The 25,247-nt window shown below is 40.5% G+C and overlaps 1 protein-coding gene across 6 annotated transcripts in view; it reads right to left on the bottom strand.

Moving 5' to 3' along the window:
• Positions 1–25,247, bottom strand: part of PNPLA4 (patatin like phospholipase domain containing 4) — a 125,961-nt gene that overhangs the window by 53,073 nt on the left and 47,641 nt on the right. For 4 of the 6 annotated variants that reach the window (XM_040338150.1, XM_040338153.1, XM_040338148.1 and 1 more), the window contains exon 6: positions 9,905–9,970. The exons of the other annotated variants lie outside the window; for them this stretch is intronic. In XM_040338150.1, coding sequence (XP_040194084.1) covers positions 9,905–9,970 — 66 coding nt within the window. The remainder of the gene's footprint in view (positions 1–9,904; positions 9,971–25,247) is intronic. 6 annotated transcript variants of the gene reach the window in all.

Raw genomic sequence — 25,247 nt, 5'->3', positions numbered from 1 at the left:
CTTTTACTTTCGGCTATAAAACATATCCCATAAAAAAAAAAAAATTCTTGATGATACGTTTAGGTCAATATGTACTCTGCTACATCTTTTTGGTAAATAAAAATCCCATTAAGCATATATTGATTGGTTTGCACAAGTTATGCTAAGAATATGCACTGTCACTGTACCAATGACACTGGCTGGGGAGGGGTTAAACATCTAGGGCAATCAAAGGGTTAAATGTGTGCCTAGCCAGTGTTTTGGTGTACTGTGGGAGCTGATTTTACTAGGGGACATAATAAATTTTACTCCCTGCTCTGCAGGGAAAGAAACTATTACTGTGATATGGAAAAGACACACGTGTTGAGGGCAAATGGCGCTGCGCACCCCGAACAAAGGAAAATGGAAAGGGTCCCCCAGTGGGGCTTTTAAGCAGCTAAATTTAGGTAAAATTGTAAGTTAAAAGAATTTAATGAATATGTACATAAAAATACAATCAAATTGAAGCTCTGATAAAGGAATTGTATAAATACACACACAAGATGTAAAAACACAGCATGTACAAACACAACATTAATATACAGTTATACATGTCAATTGCATCTGTATAAGTTGCTGACGCGTCTTGATCACGAGGGATCTTCTTCAGAGGATATGTGGTTTGCTGCAAAGAATTATATAGCAAGTATCAATTCATTAGCTGGGTGTATGCCCAATGGTAAGAGATACAGGATGTATAATTACCAATTAGCTGTGTGTTAGAGAACATAGCTTCCAATCAGAGTTCCACCAAAGAAAATGCTTCAAGGGATCCAACAGCCTCCCAGCCATCCGACATCCCAGAACACAGTGCCACCAAAAAGCAAGTGCGACCTACAAGGAGTCATACCGAAGGGAGAGGGCCCCGAGCAGGGTGCGCACGGGCAGACGGCCAGCACCTGTAGTGAACACCAAGGGCATCAATGTGGGATGCATTGGTACTGCTTCCATACAAGTATTATAACATCTTATTATTATATATCCTCTGAAGAAGATCCCTTGTGATCGAAACGCGTCAGGAACTTATACAGATGCAATTGACATGTATAACTGTATATTAATGTTGTGTTTGTACATGCTGTGTTTTTACATCTTGTGTGTGTATTTATACAATTCCTTTATCAGAGCTTCAATTTGATTGTATTTTTATGTACATATTCAATATAATTCTTTTAACTTACAATTTAGCTTTTTGCCTAAATTTCGCTGCTTAAAAACCCCACTGGTGGGCCTTTTCCATTTTCTAGACACTCTATTACTTCCCCACTGACAGGACAGGGCTCTGCCGTGTTTATATAGATAGGACTCTGTCCTGTATAAATTCATGATGATCGCTAATCACCATCTGCTTTGTTTAATCACAGGTCGCCAGCAGCACAAGTAAAACTAAGATAACAGCTTTCTACTATAAGAACTGGTCCCTCAGATCATTGACTCTGCAATGCACACAGCTCCTTGGTAATGCATACAGATCTTCTTCAATGCACACAGCTAGCACATAGCAATACTGGCTCCCCCCATCTCCTAAGGTGAAGCCCAATGTGTACTCACACAGGTTGCAGGCTTCTAGAAAAGTCAAACACAGGATTGAAGGCTCTGTCCCACCCAAAACACTTTGGAACCATCAAACTCCAGGTCCTGATCGGTGACTATAAAACGCAAAACTTAAAGAGTAACTTCATTTTGGTGGAGAAAAAAAAAACATTCCTCTTCAAGGTGATCACTGTACATTGCTAGGATTTTAATGGCAAGGGATGCCTGAAATTTGACTTGTATCTTAGACCTCGTACACACGACTGATTTTCCTGGCAGGAAAACTGCCAGGAGAGCATTTGGCCGGGAATTCCGGCCGTGTGTATGCTCCCTAGTTGTTTTCCCGGCAGGAAAACAACCGGGAATCCCGACGGGAAAATGGAGAACCCTGCCAATGATATTGTGGGGTGCAGCAAGATGGCGGCAATGGAATCGAATGTGACGAGACACCGGCTCGTCGTAGTCGATGACGTCACCACGTGCTATGTAATGTAAAGGGGTGTGAAATATATATGCATATGAGTGTATTATTATTTTTTTGGGCGGGGGAGTGGATCTTGGGTGGGAGTTCCCACACTTTTTTCCCCCAGGACTTGACCACTGGTTTGTCTTAATGCTTTCTATGCATAAAGATAAAAAAGATTCAGTGTACAGCAGCCCCCTCAGCCCCTTTAATACTTAGCTGAGCCTCATCCCAATCCAGCCATGTTGCACAAGAGTCTTGGCTGTCTGGGACACTCCATCCTCATTGGTTGAGACTGCAGCGGGGTGCCAATGGCTCCCGAAAATGTCAAAGTCAGTGAGCCAATGAGGAGGGCGAGGGGGCGGGGCCAAACCATTGCTCTGTGTCTGAATGGACACATCAAGCAGTGGCTCAGCTCAGGTGCCCATAGCAAGCTGCTTGCTGTAAGGGCACTCGGCAGGAAAGAGGGGCCAGGAGCACCAGCGAGAGACCCGAGAAGAGGATGATCTCGGCTACTCTGTGCAAAACCACTGCACAGGGCAGGCAAGCATAAAATAAATAAAATTACTTTAGCATCTTTGAAAAAAAAAAAATGGAAGTTGATTGGTGTCTGTGCAGAGCTGCAACTAATTTTGCACTCTCCAGTTTTAGTGAATTAACACCATTGTATTTTGTTTATTGTCTGGCTTTCTATCTAACATTATTTTCATGCATTTGATTATTAAGTGAAGCCCCAACTTCCACCACCCCTTAGCAAACAAATGCTGGGCATATTTGTCAGACTTAAGCTTGCCATGGATGGATCAAAAGTTGGCCAGTTCAGTAGCGTCCAGCCAAATTTCGATCAGTGTGTAACCATCTCTGCTCGATAGAAAACATGCAGGCAAACGTCTCTGTCAATCAGCTGCTGCAACCAATTAGACGAGTCGTGTTGTCAGAATACAGCATCTGAGTTGGAGGGTTTCCTCAATCCACCTCGTTTGTCTAGACAGCTGTAGTCCAACAACAAAAAGGAAACCCTTGGAAAGACTGTATATTCATTTTATGCTCGAGTACCAAATTTTACCAGCAGCATGTGCTGAATGTTAAATTCATATTTTCTAAAGTCACAGGGGTAGATTCAGGTAGAATGGCTTATTTTTGTGCGGGCGTAGCGTATCTCAGATACGCTACGCCGCTGTAACTTAGTGAGGCAGGTTCTCTATTCACCAAGAACCTGCGCCCTAAGTTACGGAGGCATAGCGTAAATCTGCCGGCATAAGCGCGTAATTCAAATTAAGAGGTGGGCGTGTTTTATGTAAATAAAACATGACCTCGCGTAAATGACGTATTTGACTAACGACGCATGCACCGTCCGTGAAAGTATCCCAGTGAGCATGCTCCAAATTAACCCGCAAAAAGCCAATGCTTTCAACGTGAATGGAAATTACACACAGCCCCATTCACGGAAGACTTACGCAAATGACGTAAAATTTTCAAAATTCGACGCGGGAACGACGTCCATACTTAACATAGCATACGCCTCATATAGCAGGGGTAACTTTACGCCGGAAAAAGCCTAACGTAAACGACGTGAAAAAATGCGTCGGGCGGACGTACGTTTCTGAATCAGCGTATCTACCTAATTTGCATATTCCTCACGTAAATATACGGAAGCGCCACCTAGCGGCCAGCGTAAAATTGAAACTAAGATACAACGGCGTAAGAGAATTACGCCTGTCGGATCTTAGTCAAATCTATGCGTAACTGATTCTAAGAATCAGGCGCATAGATACAACGCCGCACACTCAGAGATACGACGGCGTATCTGGAGATACGCCGTCGTATCTCATACCTGAATCTGGCCCACAGTGTATTTCTATTTTTTTTCCCCTTTAAATAAACATTCATTCAATCGAAACACACTTTCACTGATAGAGATACAATTACCTGAAGGAATAGAAATACCTTTGTGCTCATAGATTTTATATATATATATTTATAAATATATAAATAAATATATAAATATATAAATAAAAATATTAGCTACACTGAGAACCTAACATTGCTAAGGTTGAAGAACATTCAAGTTTGAACTCTGAAGACAGGAAAATCAGTACCTGCCAAGATAATGTGACAAAGGTAACAGCAGCATAATATATAAAGGCAGCGCGCCACCGTTGGCAACAAAAAATATCCTGAAAACAGAGAACCTCACCACAGGCATGTAATTTTCAAATTTTAGGTTTGACTTTAAAATTACAGTCTGGACAGCAAATAAAAACATCCAACGTGTAAAATCAGCAAAGGGATTTTCAAATGAAAGAAGCATTTAATTGCACTTTAATTAAAGGATTACAAAACTTAAGCAGATAAGGTAATGCTGGCTGTAAATGATGCGCTGTGACATTCCTTTGGCCGAAAATATAAATACCATGTTTATGTATTTAAATAAGAGGTTTAAGTGGTTGCAACCCCTTTCTATGTTGTACAATACCTGGCTGATCATGCCTGTTCTTGTCTTTCTCTCATGGCTGCTGATCTCTGATAGCGTTGTCAATTTTACATGCTTCTGTAATCCATCGCCCCAGGCTGGGTTCACATTTGTGTGATCACAGACATCACATATGATTTGCACTGCATTGCTGTGCCGAGCACATGTTCGTGTGATGCAAATTCAGCAATACAAACTGTATGGCTGAAATCGCATTGCATTCGTTCCACAATGGTGCAGGACTCTTTTTTTTTGGTCCACACTGGAATCGGATCACATGGGTGTTCACACCTATGGCCCCTTTCACACATGCGGACCCCGTATGTCCGCTTTTTCATCCATCTGTGTAAGGATGAAAAGGGGACATACATTGATCCCTATGAGATAGCGGGTGTTAGCAATCCTCTGATTTTGCAGACGGAGGAAAATCCTATCTGCAGAGTGAATCGGGTGAACAAGGACAGTCGGTCCGTGTTCATCCGATCCCCCCATAGGGGAGAGCGGAGATCTGACAGGGCGGTCCCTGCACAGTGTGCGGGGACCGCCCTGTCATTTGTCGGCTCAGCGGGGATCAGCGGAGATGTCCGCCTGTTGAACGAGCAAAGTTTGCCGCAAAACGACCGCCGGGCGAACCGCCAGGCCATCTCTAGTTCCTGCATTGCTCAAATAAGAACCCAGACTCAGTGTCTCTGCATCTCCCCTCTCCCCCTCCCCTTTCTCCCTGTGTCTTCCACAGTCTGTGTGAGAGCCGATCTCCTCCCAGTCCCTCCCCTCTCCTCCTGCCTAGATAATGCAATTCCCTAACCTACTCCTTGGTAACCAGTACCCAGCCAGACCAATTCTAGCATTTCTCTCCTACGCGTAAATTTTTTTATTTTCTGCTAGAAATTTACTTAGAACACCTATAGGGTTCTACTGTAAGTCATTTTCTAGCAGAAAAATACAGGATTTTTACCATGGGGAGGTGTGCCCAGGTGATGCTGCGTTTGGCACCTGGTGAGTCAGTTCTACCTAAAGGAGAATTCACTACTAAAAAGTATTCTTGAAAAGCTCAGTCCAATATTTGCTGCTGTGCAAGGACCGTGCTCACCTTACTAACAGGAAGTTTAGAGTCCTCAAGTTCACTACAAAAATGCACTGGTGTTTCCAACAGTTACCATGAACCTAACTAAGTTCAAGTTCTGCAATACAGCATCAAAATAGCATACCTCTAGACTGTTTATTGAGCAAAAGTAGTGACCGTGACTGTGCCTGTGCCTGTGCCTGGCTGTGCGACAATTACAAGAAAAAGAACCCTGAAACCTTGTACACATGACCGGTTTTCCTGCCAGGAAAACTGCCAAGAGCTTTTGGCCAGGAAAACCGGCCGTGTGTATGCTTCCTTGCAGTTATCTCGACAGGAAAACTGCCGTGAATCCCGGCGGGAAACTAGAGAAATTGCTCTCTAATTTCCCGCCGGGATTCCCGGCGGTTTTAAATCCAGCAGCAAACACTGCAAGGGAGCACACACACATGACCGGGATTCCTGGCCACAGCTCTCCCCGCAGTTTTCCCGATGGGAAAACCTCTCGTGTGTACACACAGAGCAGGTTCTCAGTTTTATATAAAAATGATACTACAGCGCTAATTAAATATTTAAAAAATGTCATTAACAAAATTACCAAATAATAAACGCAGCAATAGGGTGATGTATGTCAAACAAAATAGTGCAAAAATTATAATATATATTGCGCTGAATATTAACTAAGATAATGTGAAAACCAAATAATACGTGATTCAATATGTACACAAATCCACAAACAAAAAGAAAAGACAATTAGTCCAATTGTATGGATACACCAGTGTTTCTTCCGTGAACAACACCCTGTGTGATGATTGAGAGATGTGAGATCTAATCACACTATGTAGACATCTGTTTCATATGTGCAGCACTTCCTCCACACTGATACAGCTCATAGAAAAACAACAAGAGAAAAAGATCTTCATAGCGCAAATAGCATGAACAAATATGGGTAAAATAATTTCTGATCAGGTCTCACTCACGAATCCGCCGAGTTTAAACAGCGTTTAAGGACAACCTAGCACCAATCCTTCAAATAAGCCGCTCAGCGTCTCTGATGCACTCTCCTCATTCGGATCTTCGATCCGTCCCGCTCGTAACTCCTCCCCCACGCGTTACGTCACTAGACACGTGACTTAGTAATGGGTAACTGCTTGCCAGGTCTCAGCTGATGTTATTTATAGTCAGCGAGATACTTAGGCACCAACGGGATATGCAGTAAGGGAGTGTTTCATTTTACATCATCGCAGGCTCATAAGGATTGGTAACATATTCATATGTATGATTTTTTTAATACAAGTACAATTTAAAAAATACAAGTACAATTTAAAATTATTTAAAAACAATCAATTCAATTCCGACAACTGGGGATATGTATATACACATAGCAGCCTCCAGTGGTCACAAGTGGTCCAACACTATAACCTCCAAAAACATTATCAATTTATATGGACAACTGTGGGTATATGACAGCCTCGATTGGTCATTAGTGGTACTACACATAAAATTTATAAAAGAAACTCCAGCAACTTCTCAATACCCATATTTGCCGGCCATAACAAAACATAGAATATGTATTTAAAACCATATTAAGATACATATTAAAAATTAATTAATTTTTAAAACCTTAATATCAAAAATTAATTTAATAAAAATTATTAGAAATTAGAAACAAAGAGGAAATTATCTAAAACATACAATATAAACAAACTATAAAAATTTATTATATATATATATGTATAAAAAATCAGTAATCAGAGATGAAACAATTGAGGTCAAATTCAATATTTAACCCATTCGGTGATAGTGATCTCATTTCATGTATCCATCTTGATTCAGTCTGACTCAATTGCCGTACCTTATGGCTCCCCCTCCAATGTGGATTATATTTGGCAATAGCCCAAAATTTAAGATCTTTGGGATTATTTTGATGACACATGGAGAAATGCCGTGACACATTATGGTCAGGGAAGCCCTTTTCAATATTTTGAACATGCTCCCTCAGACGTTTCCACAAGGGCCTTTTGGTACGGCCAATGTACTGAAGAGAGCATGGGCATTGTAAGGCATAGACTACACCCTCAGTTCTGCATGTTATTAGATCTTTAATTTGGTATTCTATTTGAGTAACATTAGATACAAAACTGGAACATTTTTGTCCATTGAAATTAGTCTTTTTGCAGGCAAAGCATCTTTTACAAGGGAAAAAACCTTTTCCTTGGAAGAAAGTTAGTCTGTTTGATTTAGTGGGGGGATCCGGAACATTTTTAGCCACTAAATCTCTTAAAGTGGGTGCCCGTCTATATATTATTCTTGGCATACTTGGCAATATACATTGTAATTGTTTATCCGCCTGTAATATAGACCAGTGCCTTTTGAAGATAGTCTCCACTTGTTTATGTTGGACGTTGTAATTCAAGATGATTGGTACTTGATCATCCAAAACTGTTCTTTTAATCTTATCTTCTATTAGTGTTTCTCTGGGTATTTCCAACACTTTTTGGATCTGTGCCTGTATAAAACCAGTGTCATATCCTTTATTCACAAACTTTTCACCAATCATATTAGCTTGTTCCTTGAATATTCCTGGGTCTGTACAGTTTCTCCGGATCCTAACCAGTTGCCCCTTCGGGATATTTATTAACCAGGGGTCATGATGGCAGCTGTCTACCGGTATATAGCTATTTCGTTCAACCGGTTTGAAATAAGTTTTAGTGGTAATTTGTTGAGCTTCAAGTGTGATTTCTAGGTCCAAAAATTGTATGGTTTTCTCATTAATCATGTGGGTGAGTATAATATTTTTCTGGTTCATATTGAGTTTTTCAAAAAATTGTATCAACGAACCTTCATCACCACTCCATATGAGAATGCAATCATCAATGAACCTTTTATAGAGAACTAATTGCTCAGGTGGGTCTTCATAAATAGCAGTTTCCTCCCACTCAGCCATAAACACATTGGCAACACTTGGCGCATATTTTGCCCCCATACCTATGCCATTCAGTTGGCGATAATATTTCTGTCTATGCCAGAAATAGTTGTGTTGTAGGCCGAATGCCAGACATCTCAGCACAAACCTATTTTGTTTCGACACAAGTGACCCAAATTTATTCAATGCCCATTTTGATGCCTGAATCGCCTCTACGTGGTTAATGACCGTGTAGAGCGAGGACACATCAGCAGTGGCTAATAGATATTTCTTAGATCTATCTATCCTCACTGTATCCAAAATCTGAATGAGATGTTTCGTGTCCCTTAGATAGGCCCTTGTTTGTGGAACTAATGGCTGAATAAACTTATCTACATATTGTCCAAGTCTTGAATTTATGGACTGAATTCCATTGATAATGGGTCTACCTGGAGGTCTGAGTGGGTCCTTATGAATCTTTGGTATTGTATAGATTATAGGTACCCTGCAGTTTTCTGGAACCAAATATTTTTGTTCTCTTTTATGAAGTACTCCTTTGTCCCTCCCTCTTTGAATCAAATCAATTAGTTCTTCCTTGTATTCACACGTAGGGTTTCCCCTGAGCTTAATATATGTATTTTGATCTTCCAGTTGATTTTCCAATTCTTCGAAATAATATTCCTTGGATAATACCACTATAGCTCCTCCTTTGTCCGCAGGTCTAATAATGACTTGTTTATTGTCCTCCAGTTCCTTTATTCCTTTGTGTATATATTTAGGATCTGGGACTTTTTTAGTTTTTAATTTCTCTAGGTCTCTCAGGACCATTTTGTTAAAAACTTGAACATGTTCATTATTATGAACCTGGGGATTAAATAATGACTTATTTCTTAATTGACTATGCTGAACTCTTTCTGAGGTTCTCAGTTTTCCCGTTGGGATTCCTGGCGGACTTTATACAGCCGGGAATCGCGGTCATGTGTACAGGGCTTGAGCATCTATTTAGTGACCCTTGTGGGGATGAGCACTGCACATTAAATTCCCATAAATCAGTTTGGTCAGAAGCAGTGGAAAATACTAGAATGTATTTTGGAAAACTGAAGCAATTATAAAAGTTCCATGCAGATAGTATTCTGGGTTGTGCGTTGAATCCAAGATCCTAGGCAATTGGTAACCCTTAAGCCACTACATCAAGCTAAGGGAATTGTATAGTATGTTTGAAATACTATAGTGCATGAGTTGTTAAATGGTTCAGTCATTTTTGAAAATCTCAAGCGCTTGTAAATCTCAAGCCAACCAACCACAGAGACCTCTTAATGAGCTAGTATTCAATGGCAAACAATTATCATGTAATGCAAGCTTTGTTTTTTGTCAAATGGAATTAATATGAAGTACTGTATAAATGGCTATTAACACTGATAAATTAAATACATTATGTATTTTCATTACCTCGCCTTTATATTCCACAGCATTACTACCAGCATATACCGGCACAAAACAACTTGCCAAGAGTACCTATAAGAGAACAATGACAACATTTGGTTACAAACATTCAATTCATCTTCTCCATTGGGATAACTAGCAATACTATTACCTGCCTGTAAACCCTTTTTAACAAAGACTGAATTCAATTAAAATTATTTACTTCAGGCAGGCTAAAAATATTAAACATTTTAAAAAGATTTTTTTTTATTTTTTTTTATTCTTTACAAATCTGTCTAACACAAGTATAAGAATTGCAGTTCTGCCCGTTTTATGTTTGGGAGGTGATGAACCTCACCATCTCCTTGTTACATAAAAGCCATAAAATAATAATAATAAGCTGAAAAATGTCGTTCTAGTTCTCAAGTACCTTTTTAGTTGCTCTACTATACTTGTTAGCAGCAGAGAGACATTTTCTCTTGTAAGTTATAGATGCAATTCTGCATTATTCAAGCTATGGAGATGTCAAAAGGCACAGTTAACCCTGCGTTTTGACATCTAACCTGCAATTCTTTCTTAAATAAGTGACTGTATTAATGGTTTTAAAAGCAGGCTACATGGCCTCATGTACAAGGTGACAAAACTATGTTTACGGTTAATAGCTTTTGTGGTTTGAATGCAAGTGGAGCTAGAAGGTTAAGTTAAATGATTTTGTTTTATTAAAATAGTGTAAAAGTTATGTCGTTTTGCAACAGTCAAAGATAAAGATATAATTCTATGTGTATATCATGTTCCAATGTCCAGGAACATTTGTTACCCACTTCAGCCCCGGAGGATTTGGTTGCCCAATGACCAGGCCATTTTTTGCGATTCGGCACTGCGTCAATTTAACTGACAACTGCACCGTGGCTCCCAAACAAAATATATGACCTTTTTTCCCACAAATAGAGCTTTCTTTTGGTGGTATTTGATCACCTCTGCGGTTTTAATTTTTCGCGCAATAACCAAAAAAAGAGCGACAATTAAAAAAAAAAAAAAAGCAATATTTTTTTACTTTTTGCTATAATAATTATCCCCCAATATATATATATATATATATATATATATATATATATATATATATATATATATATATATTCCATTTAGACCGATATGTATTCTACATATTTTTGGTAAATCAAAATAAGTGTATATTGATTGGTTTGCACAAAAGTTATAGGGCCAGATTCATAAAGACTTACCACGGGCGTATCAGTAGATACGCCGTTGTAAGTCCGAATCCGCGCCGTCGCAACTTTAAGCGTATGCTTAAACTGAGATACGCTTAAATGTTGCTAAGATATGACCAGCGTAAGTCTCCTATGCTGTCGTATCTTAACTGCATATTTATGCTGGCCGCTAGGGGCGTGTACGCTGATTTACGCCTAGAATATGTAAATCAGCTAGATACGCCTATTCACGAACGTATGCCCGGCCGTCGCAGTAAAGATACGCCGTTTACGCAAGGGGTTTTCAGGTGTGAAGATAAACCACCAAAAAGATGTTAAGTATGGACATCGGAACCGCGTAAAATTTTTCAAATTTTACGTTGTTTGCGTAACTCGTCCGTGAATGGGGCTGGCCGTAATTTACGTTCACGTCGAAAGCATGACGATTTGCCAACGTCATTTGGAGCATGCGCACTGGGATACGTCCACGGACGTATCCCAGTATTTTACATAGAACACGCCCCCAACCAGCCTATTTTGAATTAGGCGGGCTTACGCCGGCCCAGTTACACTGTGCCGCCGTAAGTTACAGCGCAAGTTCTTTGTGAATACAGGACCTGCTGCTCTAACTTACGGCAGGGAAGGGGTTAACCACTAGGGGACAAGGAAGGCGCTAAGTGTGTCCTAGGGAGTGATTCTAACTGTGGGGGAGATGGGCTACCAGTGACACGACATTGATCACTGCTCCTGATGTCCAATCACAAGGCAGAACAGGGAAATGCCTTGTTTACACAGGCATCTCCCTGTTCTGCAGCTCCGTGACACGATTGCCGGACACCGGCGGACATCGAGTCCTCGGATCCTACGGGCAAGGTCACGGAGCTTGGGGCAGGGGCGCGCGCATATCACTGGTTGTGCACGTGCAAATTCAAAAGCAACATACCTGTACGTTGCCTTGCGCAGCCGTGCCATTCTGCCAAGGTATATATACAGGAGGCGGTTGGCAAGTGGTTAAAGCTCAAACATTAGAAAGCAAATTGAAGCACATACACTGGCAAAGGATTTGTAATTCTGTGCAGTCACACTTATGATTTACGCACTGCTGTCAGGCAGACTAGGCTTACACTGCAGCAGCAGAACAGCTTAGTCAAAACATCCGTGTTTTTTTTTTCAAATCAAGCTTTAATTAAAGCTAAACTCCAACTTTCTTTTCACTAGAACTGAATGGAATGATCAGTCCCAGCATAGATCATACCTCTGTACCTTCTCGCTGGGTGGCCCGGCTGCCTGGTCGATGGCGCCTCCCTCCCCCTTATGTGCGCCAGCGTGACGTTGGGGGCTGGGCTGTGGTGGCGCTCCCCATATGAGCCCCTCCCCCGCTGGATCTCACACATAGGACTTGTCACACCACTTTTCACTGTGGAACATTATGCACCATGGCATATTTGTGTTGGCTGCTGTGGCCCTGTTACGCCCCCTCAGCTCCCGGATGTGACAACTTTTGGCCATTCTGTGATTCTCATTGCCGCACCACCATTGCACAGATGTATCTGTAATTCTGTGGGCAAAATATAAATATGGGGGGTTTCTCCTATTCTATATCTGCCCACATGTTCCCACAATTCCTTTAGATCATTGAAATATGATTGTCTCTTTTAATTATAGATGATCACTACGGTTTTGCTCCTGATGAGTGACTAAAAAGGCCGGAAACACGTAGAGCTAATAACTACTGATGTGTACATATTCATTAACATTTTATGGATGTTCTTTTCAACATATTTCACCTTTTTTATCTCCATTTAGAGATACTTCAGCAGGTCATTAATCTGTACAGGTATCAACTGCAATGTATGCTAAATATGCATCAATTACTCCATGTATTTGTAAATATATGAAATCTCCTTGTTGGACTGTTAAGTACTGTGCAATATTTGGTTTGAATGAAATGTAAAAAGTATTATTGATATATAGCAAAATGCATACAATTTTAATATGAAATTATATGACAACTTCAACGAATTAAATGCTGTCTTATCTAATTTATCTATCTGTGTCAGTGTGCCTCATATAAAGTCCTGCAACTTGTCCTCCTCTTTAAATACTGAACCGGGATGGAGGAGGGGTTCCGAGCGGCCCCTGAACCTCATTTAAAGTCCCTAAAAAATGTTTTTAGTCCCATTGTCGCCTCTGTACCATGTTATTCTGTTGTTTGCAAATCTCCTGATATTCTGAGTTTAGTTGTGGCTTTGTATCATGTGACAGTCTGTATAGTTTGATGTAGACTGAATGCCTTTCATAGCCACTTCCTGCTCCATCTCTAGCCTAAATCACACCCCTCTGTAGTCTTTCAAACTGTGCAAATGATGTAACTTCCTCCACAGCTCTGATGGTGGGTAGGATGAAACACATTCCAATTAGCATTCAGCCCCGCCCAGTCACACCTACAGAGAGAGTCAACAAGTTAACAAAGAGTGCGTTTTCTGTGCTGGTTACATTCAGAAATATGATATACATTGCTGCGCATTTTCGAAACACACTGCAAAGCATACTTTATTTCGGGTTGCTGTGCATTTGGAAACCGGCAGATACGAACGATTGGTATAGCGCAAACGTGATTTTGTATTCTAAACACATGTCAAAGCATGCGTTTTCTTTCCGGTTGTCATGCGCTTGGAAATGTGCAGATGAGCATGCAACATAAATCGTAATAATTTGCTGCGCATTTTGGAAATGCACATCGAAGCGTGTGTTTTCTGTGCTGGTTGCCATGCATTCAGAAACATGCAGATGCAAACCCCAGCCTAAATGACACTGTGGGAGCGTGTTTGGTGGCCATAGCCATGCATTATTTGTGTGGGTTGCATGATACAAACATGCACAAGTGTCCTCTTAGCAAGCAATAGTGGGGGAAGAGGAAGATCAGAGCTGCTCTCTGAAAAACCATTACACAGAGCAGGGAAGTATGACAAACCATTACACAGAGCAGGGAAGTATGACAAACCATTACACAGAGCAGGGAAGTATAAATAAGCCATTACACAGAGCAGGGAAGTAAAATAAACCATTACACAGAGCAGAGAAGTATGACAAACCATTACACAGAGCAGGGAGGTATAAGAAACCATTACACAGAGCAGAGAAGTATGACAAACCATTACACAGAGCAGGGAAGTATGACAAACCATTACACAGAGCAGAGAAGTATAAGAAACCATTACACAGAGCAGGGAAGTATAAGAAACCATTACACAGAGCAGAGAAGTATGACAAACCATTACACAGAGCAGGGAGGTATAAGAAACCATTACACAGAGCAGATAAGTATGACAAACCATTACACAGAGCAGGGAAGTATGACAAACCATTACACAGAGCAGAGAAATATAAGAAACCATTACACAGAGCAGGGAAGTATAAGAAACCATTACACAGAAAAGAGAAGTATGACAAACCATTACACAGAGCAGGGAAGTATAAGAAACCATTACACAGAGCAGGGAAGTATAAGAAACCATTACACAGAAAAGAGAAGTATGACAAACCATTACACAGAGCAGGGAATTATGACAAGCCATTACATAGAGCAGGAAAGTATAAGAAACCATTACACAAAGCAGAGAAGTATGACAAACAATTACACAGAGCATGGAAGTATGACAAACTAATACACAGGGCAGGGAAGTATGACATATTTTATTAAGTTTTTTGCCTTTAGAATCACTAATTTCTGACTAAAGTTCCACTTCCTGCTTGTTTTCTATTCACTGCACAGGGGAATGGGGGTGTGGGCGGGGATAAAACAATTCCATTCCTCCCCCAATCACCGTCCGCATGAAGGCTCAGAAACACCCAGAGTAACCCTTATGCCTCGTACACACGATCGGACTTTTAACGTGCAAATGTCTGCTGAGAGTTTATCGGAAGTCTGACGGAAAGATAGAGAACAGGTTCTCTAAGGCCCGTCAGACTTCCGACCAAAAGTCTGATGGAGGCTCCACACGGCCAGACTTTGAGAAAAAAAGCCTGTCTGATTTTTTTTCCCCCTCTGAAAGTCCGACCGTGTGTACGAGGCATTGGACCCATCCACATCAACTCCCACAGCTGCTACAATTGACTCCCATAGCCCGCCCTGAAACTACAGAGGCTCAAAGGATGATGGGACATGTAGTATCAGGACTGACAAAGCAAGGAAATAGGAAGTCAGAGAACTTAGAAATTGAGCCAGGAGGAGGAGTGACAACACAGACACAGAATCCTGCTTTATACAGCTAAATGAGGCAAGATACTGATACACTTATGCCCTGTACACACGATCGGTTCATCCGATGAAAACGGTCTGATGGATTTTTTAATCAGATATCCGCTGAAGCTGACTTTCATCAGTCTTGCCTACACACCATCAGTTAAAAAAACGATCGTGTCAGAACGTGGTGACGTAAAACACAACGACGTGCTGAGAAAAATAAAGTTCAATGCTTCCGAACATGCGTCGACTTGATTCTGAGCATGCATGGATTTTTAACCGATGGACGTGCCCACAGACGTTCGTTTTTTTTCTATCGTTTTTTTTAACCATCAGATAATTTTAAAACAAGTTCCTATTTTTTTCACCGATGGATAAAAAAAACGATGGGGCCCACACACAATCGGTTCGTCTGATGAAACGTTCCATCAGACTGTTTTCATCAGACGAACCGATCCTGTGTACACGGCATTACAGCAGGATTGTGATCAATTTATATGCACAATGAATCTGTTGTTTTGGGGAGGAAATGCTGAAGTTCACACTTACTAGGGGTCAATAAATCTGGTAAGAATCCATTGAGTCAAAGTTATAAGAAAGATAAACCCATAAAAACACACGATCAGAATTTCTGATGGAAAAAGTCAGATGGACTTTTTCCATCGTAAATTCCGACCGTGTGTATGCCCCATCTGAGTTTTTCCATCGGATATTCCGAGGAATTCCATTGGAGTTTCTCTTTTACTCCGATGGAATTCAGATGTGAGTTTGGCCAGGCAAAAGCCTGATCGTGTGTACGGGGCATTCGTGTTTTTTTTAAGTGCTGGTTTATGGCACACATTCAAAAACGCATCCCTATCCTGCTGATTGGACGGCAACATAGAAACAGCAGATAACTGATGAGTCATCACTCTGCCCACTTATGCTGTCAGCATATTACCTATCACTGCAGCAAATCCTAGTGCTAACCTTACCTTTCCAGTCTAAGTGTTATTATAGAATAATTTTATAATAGGCTAATATCAGCATACAATTATGTATAAACTAGTTGTGTTGTTATATATCCATGTTTAGGTGCATAAAACAAAGTTTCCTTGCATTCAGCCCAGTTAGCCAGGGATCCCTGTTGTGTGGTAATCAATAATGAAAAACTGTTGCTGTTGCTATAGGAACACAGGCACCAAGAGCATTTGGGAACTTAATAGTCTTGTGGAGATGGAACAGAATTACTTGGTAAAAGCAGCAGCATGTGATCATGCACAGGAGCAATGTCATCTGTACTATAGTAGCCTGTTTCAATGAAAATGATAGGTGAATGCATAAAACTGACAATTTTACTTTAACATTTAATATATCAAAAGTCTAAACTCATTTTTTATATATTTCAATATACAGTATATACAGAAAATGTGTTCAATTACTGTACATCCATGGCAATGATTTTCCAAAGCACTATAGGTTTGTTTAAGAGGCAGCAAAGCAAAAATAACTCCCTTAACAGGCCGTTCCTGCCAAATTCAAACGGAGTCACAAAAAATGTGTGAGTCATATATTTACACATTATATATATATATATATACATATACACACACACACACACGCACACTATCTCACAAGTGAGTACACCCCTCACATTTTTGTAAATGTGACAACACTGAAGAAATTACTTTTACATTGTAGAAAAGTGTAATGTAGTCAGTGTACAGCTTGTATAACAGTGTATATTTGCTGTCCCCACAACATAACTCAAAACACAGCCATTAATATCTAAACCAATGGCAACAAAAGTAAGTACACCCCTAAGTGAAAATGTGAAATTGAGCCCAAAGTGTTAATATTTTGTGTGGCCACCATTATTTTCCAGCACTGCCTTAACTCTCTTGGGCATGGAGTTCACCAGAGCTTCACAGGTTGCCACTGGAGTCCTCTTCCACTCCTCCATAACATCACGGAGCTGGTGGATGTTAGAGACCTTGCACTTCTCCAGTCTCCACCTTCCATTCGAGGATGCCCCACAGATGCTCAATAGAGTTTTTAAGTCTGGAGACATGCTTGGCCAGTCCAGCTTCTTTAACAAGGCAGTGGTCATCTTGGAGGTGTGTTTGGGGTCATTATGTTGGAATACTGCCCTGCAACCTAGTCTAGGGAGGGGGATCATGCTCTTCTTCAGTATGTCACAGTACATTTTGGCATTCTTGGTTCCTGCAATGAAATGTAGCTCCCCAATGCATGTAGAAGATATAATAAAATATTTACAAAAATGGGAGGGGTGTACGATAATGTGTAATATTTTATATATATATATATATATATATATATATATATATATATATATATATATATATATATATATATATATATATATATATTACACACACACACACACACACACATACATACATACATACACACACTTTGTGACTCTAGATAATTGCACAGAATTTTTTTTTAACGATGGAGCACAAATTCAGATTAGGGAGATGTATGATAATTTGACATGATTTTTAAATGGGTATAGTAGGATAAATACTGTACATTAAAGGGTAAATGTTGTACATGGCAAAGGATTTCCAAAGCACTATGGGTTAGTTTAAGAGACAATACAGCAAAATGGCTCTCTTGGAGGCTGGCCCTGTCTGATTGAAACGTAAAATGATTTCCGATTGTGTATTCTGTATATATTATTATTATATTATTTTGCTGGAGTGATTCTGGATCATTACATAGAATGTTTTAACACTGATAATTTGATCAGGAAGATGTATTGACAGGTTTTAAGTCCATAGGGTTCAATATTGAGTTGGCCCACCCTTGGTAGCTATAAACAGCGTCAATCTCTCTGGGGAGGCTGTCCACAAGGTTTAGGATTGTGTCTATGGGAAGGTTTGTCCATTATTTCAGAAGCGCATTTGTGAGGTCAGGCACTGATGTGGTTGAGAATGCTTGACTTGCAGTCTACACTCCAATTCATCCCAAAGGTGTTCTATCGGGTTGAGGCCAGTAACTTTCCTCCACACCAAACTCGCTCATCCATGTCTTTATGGACCTTGTTTGTGCACTCAATATTAAACCCTACGTTCTAAGACTGGGATGCCATTAAACTTCATGTGTGTGTAAAGTCAGGTGTCCCGATACTTTTGGCTATATAGTGCTGTTACTGGTCTTCAAAAAATGTTTGAAGCTAGCTAATGATTGTATTACCACTTCGCTCATTAAAGAGGACCCCCCCCCCTCTGGTCCTGTTGACATAGTTCCTGGGTCTTCTTTTCCTTTCTTCCCTTCTCTGTTGTTTTTTCTTTTTCTAGATCTTCTTTTGGTGGTTTTCCTTTTCCTCTCATCCATTCCTGTGGGTTAATTTTCATTTTGTCTGTGTGCCCAGGGGTCTTGGAGATGGATTTCTATTTCCCTGCCTTTTTGCTAGTTTTTACATTGCGCCTTTGGGCTTGGACGCTGCCACTCACTATCCAAACCATAACATTTGGTGTTGGTTTTGATCTTTCATAACCAGGGCTGGACCGACGCTCAGATGCAACTACATCTCCAGATTTTTAATCTGAGGATATGTATATTGAATCCATACCATGTCTACAGTATTCTATGACATATCTCTGTATTATCATTATAGAGCTAAAAAGAACCACGATCACACTGCTCCCTATCCGTGGCCCCTGATGGTGGTTAAATACCAGAAACGCGTCGGGTACTAGGGAACCATCTTTTTAGGAGAGTTGTGTTTGTATTTTGTCATACGTGTTGTTTTTTGTATTGTATATGTATATCTGTCATACACATGCACACAGTGTTTTTGATGCATGTTTTTTACATTTGTAATCATGTGTACTATTTTTCATTAAAACATCTTTTATATACATCAATGTTTGGCCTATTAAAGTCCCATTATAGGGGGAGCAATTATTTTTGTGCATTTTTGGGGTTTGTTCATGAGCTTGCTGGTATAATAAGGAATCTTCTGCCACACAAACAGCCAGTTGCAAAGCCGTTTACAGTGAAGGTTTTGCTGCACAGTTCATAAACTTCAAACCAAGTCTGAAAATGTGAGCATTAGTTCAGAATCTAACTGCTCTATAACCCTTTAACCAAAATGTTATTTCTAATGTTTCAGTAAAGAAAGAAAAGTATTGATGATGTTACTATTTAATTAGATCTCTAGCCAATATTTTCTCCAACAGATCTAAAGCAAGAATCTCACATATTGGAGAAGAAGTTTCTTTGTAAAGCAGAATTCTAAAGACAAAGACTATATTGTGTATTTCTTCATAAAGCTTTTATGTAATATTGTTTTCCAGGCCTCATCTCTGGAGCCCATCTCCATAGGTCTCAGCGGTATGTTCCTTTCAGTCAGATCTGCAAACAGTAGGTGACTGCGTTCTCACATATTAACATTAGTTTACACAAAGTCTTTGCCTATGCTGGAGATGGGAGTAGCTGAATCAGCGGGCAATATCTCACTGCTCTCATCTCAAAATGAAAAAAGCGGAAACAACACTTAAAACAGATATATACATAGGGAGTTCCTATGAACAAAACTTTCACAGAGAGTAAGAGCATGCACATGTTCTTAAAAAACAGGATTCTAGAGGACTTGCATGACCTGTAAGGTTATTTGATTTCAACATTTTTAGACAAAACAGTAAATACTGTTATGCAAGTACAGTATATTTATATATAAAACATCATGATAAGTTACAAATATAATAATAGTTATTATTGAACTTGTGATTTAAATGTAGCTTTTGTTTTCTAATCAGCTAAGGTTTAACCACTTCAGCCCCGGAAGATTTGGCTGCTCAATGACCAGGCCATTTTTTGCGATACGGCACTGCGTTGCTTTAAACGGACAATTGTGCAGGCGTGCCACTATGTACCCAAACAAAATTGACATCTTTTTTTCCCCATAAATAGAGCTTTCTTTTGGTGGTATTTTTTTTTTTAAACCACTTCCATACAGGCCCATTTTGGCACTTCTCTCCTACATGCAAAAATCATAATTTTTTTTGCTAGAAAATTACTCGGAACCCCCAAACACTATGAGCCGGATTCATAAAGAGTTACGCCGGCGTATCAGTAGATACGCCAACGTAACTCGGAATCTAAGTCCGTCATAAATTTAAGTGTATGCTCAAACTGAGATACACTTAAACCTAGCTAAGATAGGACGTCGTATCTTAGGGTGCAATTTTTCCGCTGGCCGCTAGGTGGCACTTCCGTTGATTTCGGCGTAGACTATGTAAATGACTAGATACGCCGATTCCCGAACGTACGCTTGCCCGTCGCAGTAAAGATACGCCGTTTCCGTAAGGATACGCCGCGTAAAGTTAAAGCTGCCCCCTAGGTGGCGTGTTAAGTATGGCAGTCGTTCCCGCGTCGAAATTTTAAAATTTTACGTCGTTTGCGTAACTCGTCCGTGAATGGGGCTGGACGTAATTTACGTTCACGTCTAAACCAATGACGTCCTTGCAGCATACTTTGGAGCAATGCACACTGGGAAATTCCACGGACGGCGCATGCGCCGTTCGGGAAAAATGTCAATCACGTCGGGTCACCAATAATTAACATAAAACACGCCCCCTCATCCTCATTTGAATTAGGCGCGCTTACGCCGGCCCCATTTACGCTACGCCACCGTAACTTAGGAGGCAAGTGCTTTGTGAATACAGCACTTGCCTCTCTGACTTACGGTGGCGTAGCGTAAATACAATACGCTGCGCCGCCGTAACAATGCGCGGATCTACCTGAATCCGGCCCTATGTTTTTTAGCAGACCCTAGGGAATAAAATGGCGGTCATTGCAACTTTTTATCTCACACAGTATTTGCGCAATCATTTTTCAAATGCCTTTTTTTGGGGAAAAAAACTTTTTCATTAAAAAATAATAAAACAGTAAAGTTAGACCAATTTTTTTGTATAATGTGAAAGATGAAGTTACGCTGAGTAAATAGATACCTAACATGTCACGCTTTAAAATTGTGCACACTCATGGAATGGCGCCAAACTTCAGTACTTACAAATCTCCATAGGCGTTGCTTACTTTTTTTTTACCGGTTACCAGTTTAGAGTTACAGAGGAGCTCTAGTGGTAGAATTGTTGCTGGCGCTCTAACGCATGCGGCGATACCTCACATGTGTGGTTTGAATGGCGTTTACATATGTGGACGGGACTTAAGTGTGTGTTTGCTTCTGAGCGCAAGCTACCGGGGATAGGGGCGTTTAAAAAAAATGTTTTTTTTTTTTTTTTTACTTAATTTTTTATTTTTACACTTATTTTTACAAAAATGTATCACTTTTATTCCTATTACAAGGAATGTAAACATCCCTTTTAATAGGAATGGTTTTTGACAGGTACTCTTTATAGAGAGATGCAGGGTCAATAAGACCCCACATCTCTCCTGCAGGCTGGAAAGCATGAGATTGCGGAAAAAAAAAAAATTCACGGATCTCATGCTTTTAGCCACGATTGCGGCTTTGTTTACGCTCCAGTACCCGGGCGTGGCGTCATAACATCGCACCCGGGCCTCCGTCAATCAGAGATGACTGGTGACCATCTGGGCATCAGTCATCTCTATGCCTCCCATCCGGCACCAGGGGATCGTTTCTCCGGGTCTCCGATGGCACGGGAGAGCCTGGAGAAGCACCGGATGGCGGCAGGAGGGGGGGAATCCCCTCCCGTCGCCTATAAGAATGATCAAGCAGCGGAACTGCCGCTATGATCGTTCTTATGGTGCACAGGATTGCCAGCTGAAGAGATGGATATCTGAATGATGCCTGTAGCTGCAGGCATCTTTCAGATATCCCCACTGAAAGTCTGGGACGTCATATGACATCCTTGGGCGGGAAGTGGTTAAATATAATTCTTTATTCAAAGATTTTTTCAATTATAACAAAACAAGTGAACAATAAAACAATATAAAAGCAATATCAATATCAAAGAGAGGGAATAATCCTATGTGACAGTAAAAAAAAATAAAAAAAAATAAAAGCAAATCTAACAATCCGACCAGACTAGAAGAGAAAAAATAAATAAAACATAGATACAATCAGCAAATAAGACCTGGAAGGAAGGAGAAAACCGCGCTAACAGAGCAAAAGATTAAAGGCAGCAGCTAGCATGTGATATACAAAATAAGCAAATAAAAATATAAAAAGCCGCGCCAAATAATATACACCACAAAAACGGTGTGACAATTAGGATGAACCCAATTGAATGTCTATAACACCCAACAGATGGCAAGATTTGCTAGATGCTCTATAAACACTGTTCATAAAATTGCAGATGGAGATTTCAAAAATTGTTGATATGTTGAGATAATGACTGATCAGAACTCCAAATCACCAGGTGACATGCATGCAGTCAGTGCCAGCCCTCCACCTTAAACGAAAGCAGCTTACCAGATAGTAAGCCTTTCACACAGTTGGCTATAGCCCAGCCACGGCCTTTATAACCCAGGGACACTAGTTGGAATCATCTGTCATTGAACAAGATCTGAGGCACCGGTGTTTATGATAGAGAGTAGCAGTTCAGCCGCTGATAGGCTCACCAATAGTACCGATTCAGTCAGTGGTTCCCCAGTGCATAAAATGTTGGATGAAAAAAGGACGCAATAGCGTGATACCGTCGGGTAACAAAATTTAATAAAAGCAATATTGTACTTACAGCATCGAAAGTTAAAAACAGCATAAACGAGAAGATTGTACAAAAGCCGGCCGGCTTGAAGGAGCCCTCCTCCTTGGCGTGGTGACGTCACTGATGCAGCCTCCCAGACGCGTTTCGTCACTAGTCGGACGTTCTCAATGGGGGTTGACCCCCATTGAGAACGTCCGACTAGTGACGAAACGCGTCTGGGAGGCTGCGTCAGTTAAGCATATTACCATTATTGTTAACCTACGGTACATTCCCTTCCTATTTCTGCCTGAATTTTTCCTTAGTTTTACCTTCCCATCTCTTTATAAGAAAACAAAAAAAAAACAAAAAGAAAAGCTCTCTGCCGGCCCCATACCCTCGGGGTCACGAGAGAGAGGAAAAAAAACAAAACAAAAAAAACACCTATCTTACTTAAAGTCTTACACAATCACCCCCCCTCCACCCGGAGCCGCCCCTCCCAACCCAGCCCTACCGCACTACCACCTAACTAGCAGCTTGTAGCCCTGTTCTTGAAAACGGCTTGCTATTGACGATTTGTGTCAATGATATAATCCTTTTAATTTGTGTGCTTGTGAGAGAGATTTGGAGGTCCTCCTCCCAGCCTCGTATGTACAAAGGGACGTTCCCTTCTGGAGGCTTAATAATCAATTTTTACAAGAACGACAACAAATGTGGTATCTATTTTCCCTCTGCACATAGGCGCTCGAAGGTTGTCAATGGCCTATTTTGGTGGTATTTGACCATCTCTGCGGTTTTTATTTTTTCCGCTATAAACAAAAAAAAGTGACAATTTTGAAAAATATCCCTGTGTTTTTTTTGTTTTTTTTAAGTACATTTTTTCCTCAGTTTAGGCCGGTATGTATTCTTCTACATGTTTTTGGTAATAGAAAACAAAATAAAAATAAGCGGATATTTATTGGTTTGCGGGGGGATAGATTTATGGCATTTTTATTATTATTTTTTTACTAGTAATGTCGGTGATCTGCGATTTTTATTTGCGGCATTATGGCAGACAGAAAGGACATTGACACATTTTTGGGACCACTGACAATTATACAGCGAACAGTGCTATAAAAATGCACTGATTACTCTCTACTTTCCTCACATAACTGTGGGGGGGGGAGTGTGTGTTTACACACACACACACACACACATATCCCTGTCCTGCCTCTCGTGCCCGTGATCGCATGTGGCCAGCACCCCCATAGTGCAGCTGGCGCGCGCCTGGCATCCTACTTATAGGAGCCGACGTGCAGCTATGACGGCTTGTGGGATCATGCCGACCCGCTGCAGTACAAGGACAGCGGCTGGTCGGCAAGGGGTGAAAGAATAATTCCAGACGTCAACATGTTATACACAGTTACACTGTATTTGCATTGATCCAAGCTGGACCTGTATTTATATAAACATACCTGGCCAATGTTACTGGAAGCTGGAAAGAACTGAAGCAGATTCTACTACTTCAATGATCTCCACTTGCTTCTGGGTCCCACCCGAGCAGCTGCTTTCCTGCATCATTTACATCTTACTCTTGAGGGTTATTCTGATACAGGTTTGATCCATACAAGAATGTATAGGAAATGTTGCGCCAGAAATTCTACTCTTCTGGCAATTAGCCATCATCCACAGCACACTAATAAGTATAGTCGGGTGGGCAAATTTTTTAGGGCAAGTAGAAACTGCTTGACCAATGACATCATTTATGAAGAACGTAAGCACCATTCACTGACGACATCACTCTGCAATCCGGAAGTGAGCGGGCCATTATTTTATGAGTGACCAGGATAATACAGTTCTTAAGGAGATATTGGCTGCTTAACTGTAGTGCACATTTTAATGTAAATGCAAATTTGAATATATTTTAATAAAATATTGGTGTAAAATGGAAAACACTTTGATGATCTTTTTTGAGCATTGGATGGAAAAAGAAAAATCCTTAAAAATGGGGGACGAGGATGGATATGGATTGTATCCCATCTCTGATTAAAGGAGAAGGTGCATTTTGAGCTAAAACACATTTGGGTCATATACAGGTGAAAGCATCTTTATGTTAGTGACGGGGATTGCACAGTGCATGGTGGTCTTGAACATGATTGATTGTAAAGAGATCACAGCAATTATTTTATTCAACTCAAATAGCAATAAGGACACAGACCAGAACGTCATTTGTTGTGGCACTGGGAGTATTGGTGTGTATAAAGTGTGGCGCAATTTCAAAATTATAATTTTCATGAGCATATGTGGGAATGCATATAGTG

This window comes from Rana temporaria, chromosome 2, assembly GCF_905171775.1.
Source record: "Rana temporaria chromosome 2, aRanTem1.1, whole genome shotgun sequence".
In the NCBI taxonomy this organism is placed as follows: domain Eukaryota; kingdom Metazoa; phylum Chordata; class Amphibia; order Anura; family Ranidae; genus Rana; species Rana temporaria.
This window is presented reverse-complemented; position numbering and strand designations above follow the sequence as displayed.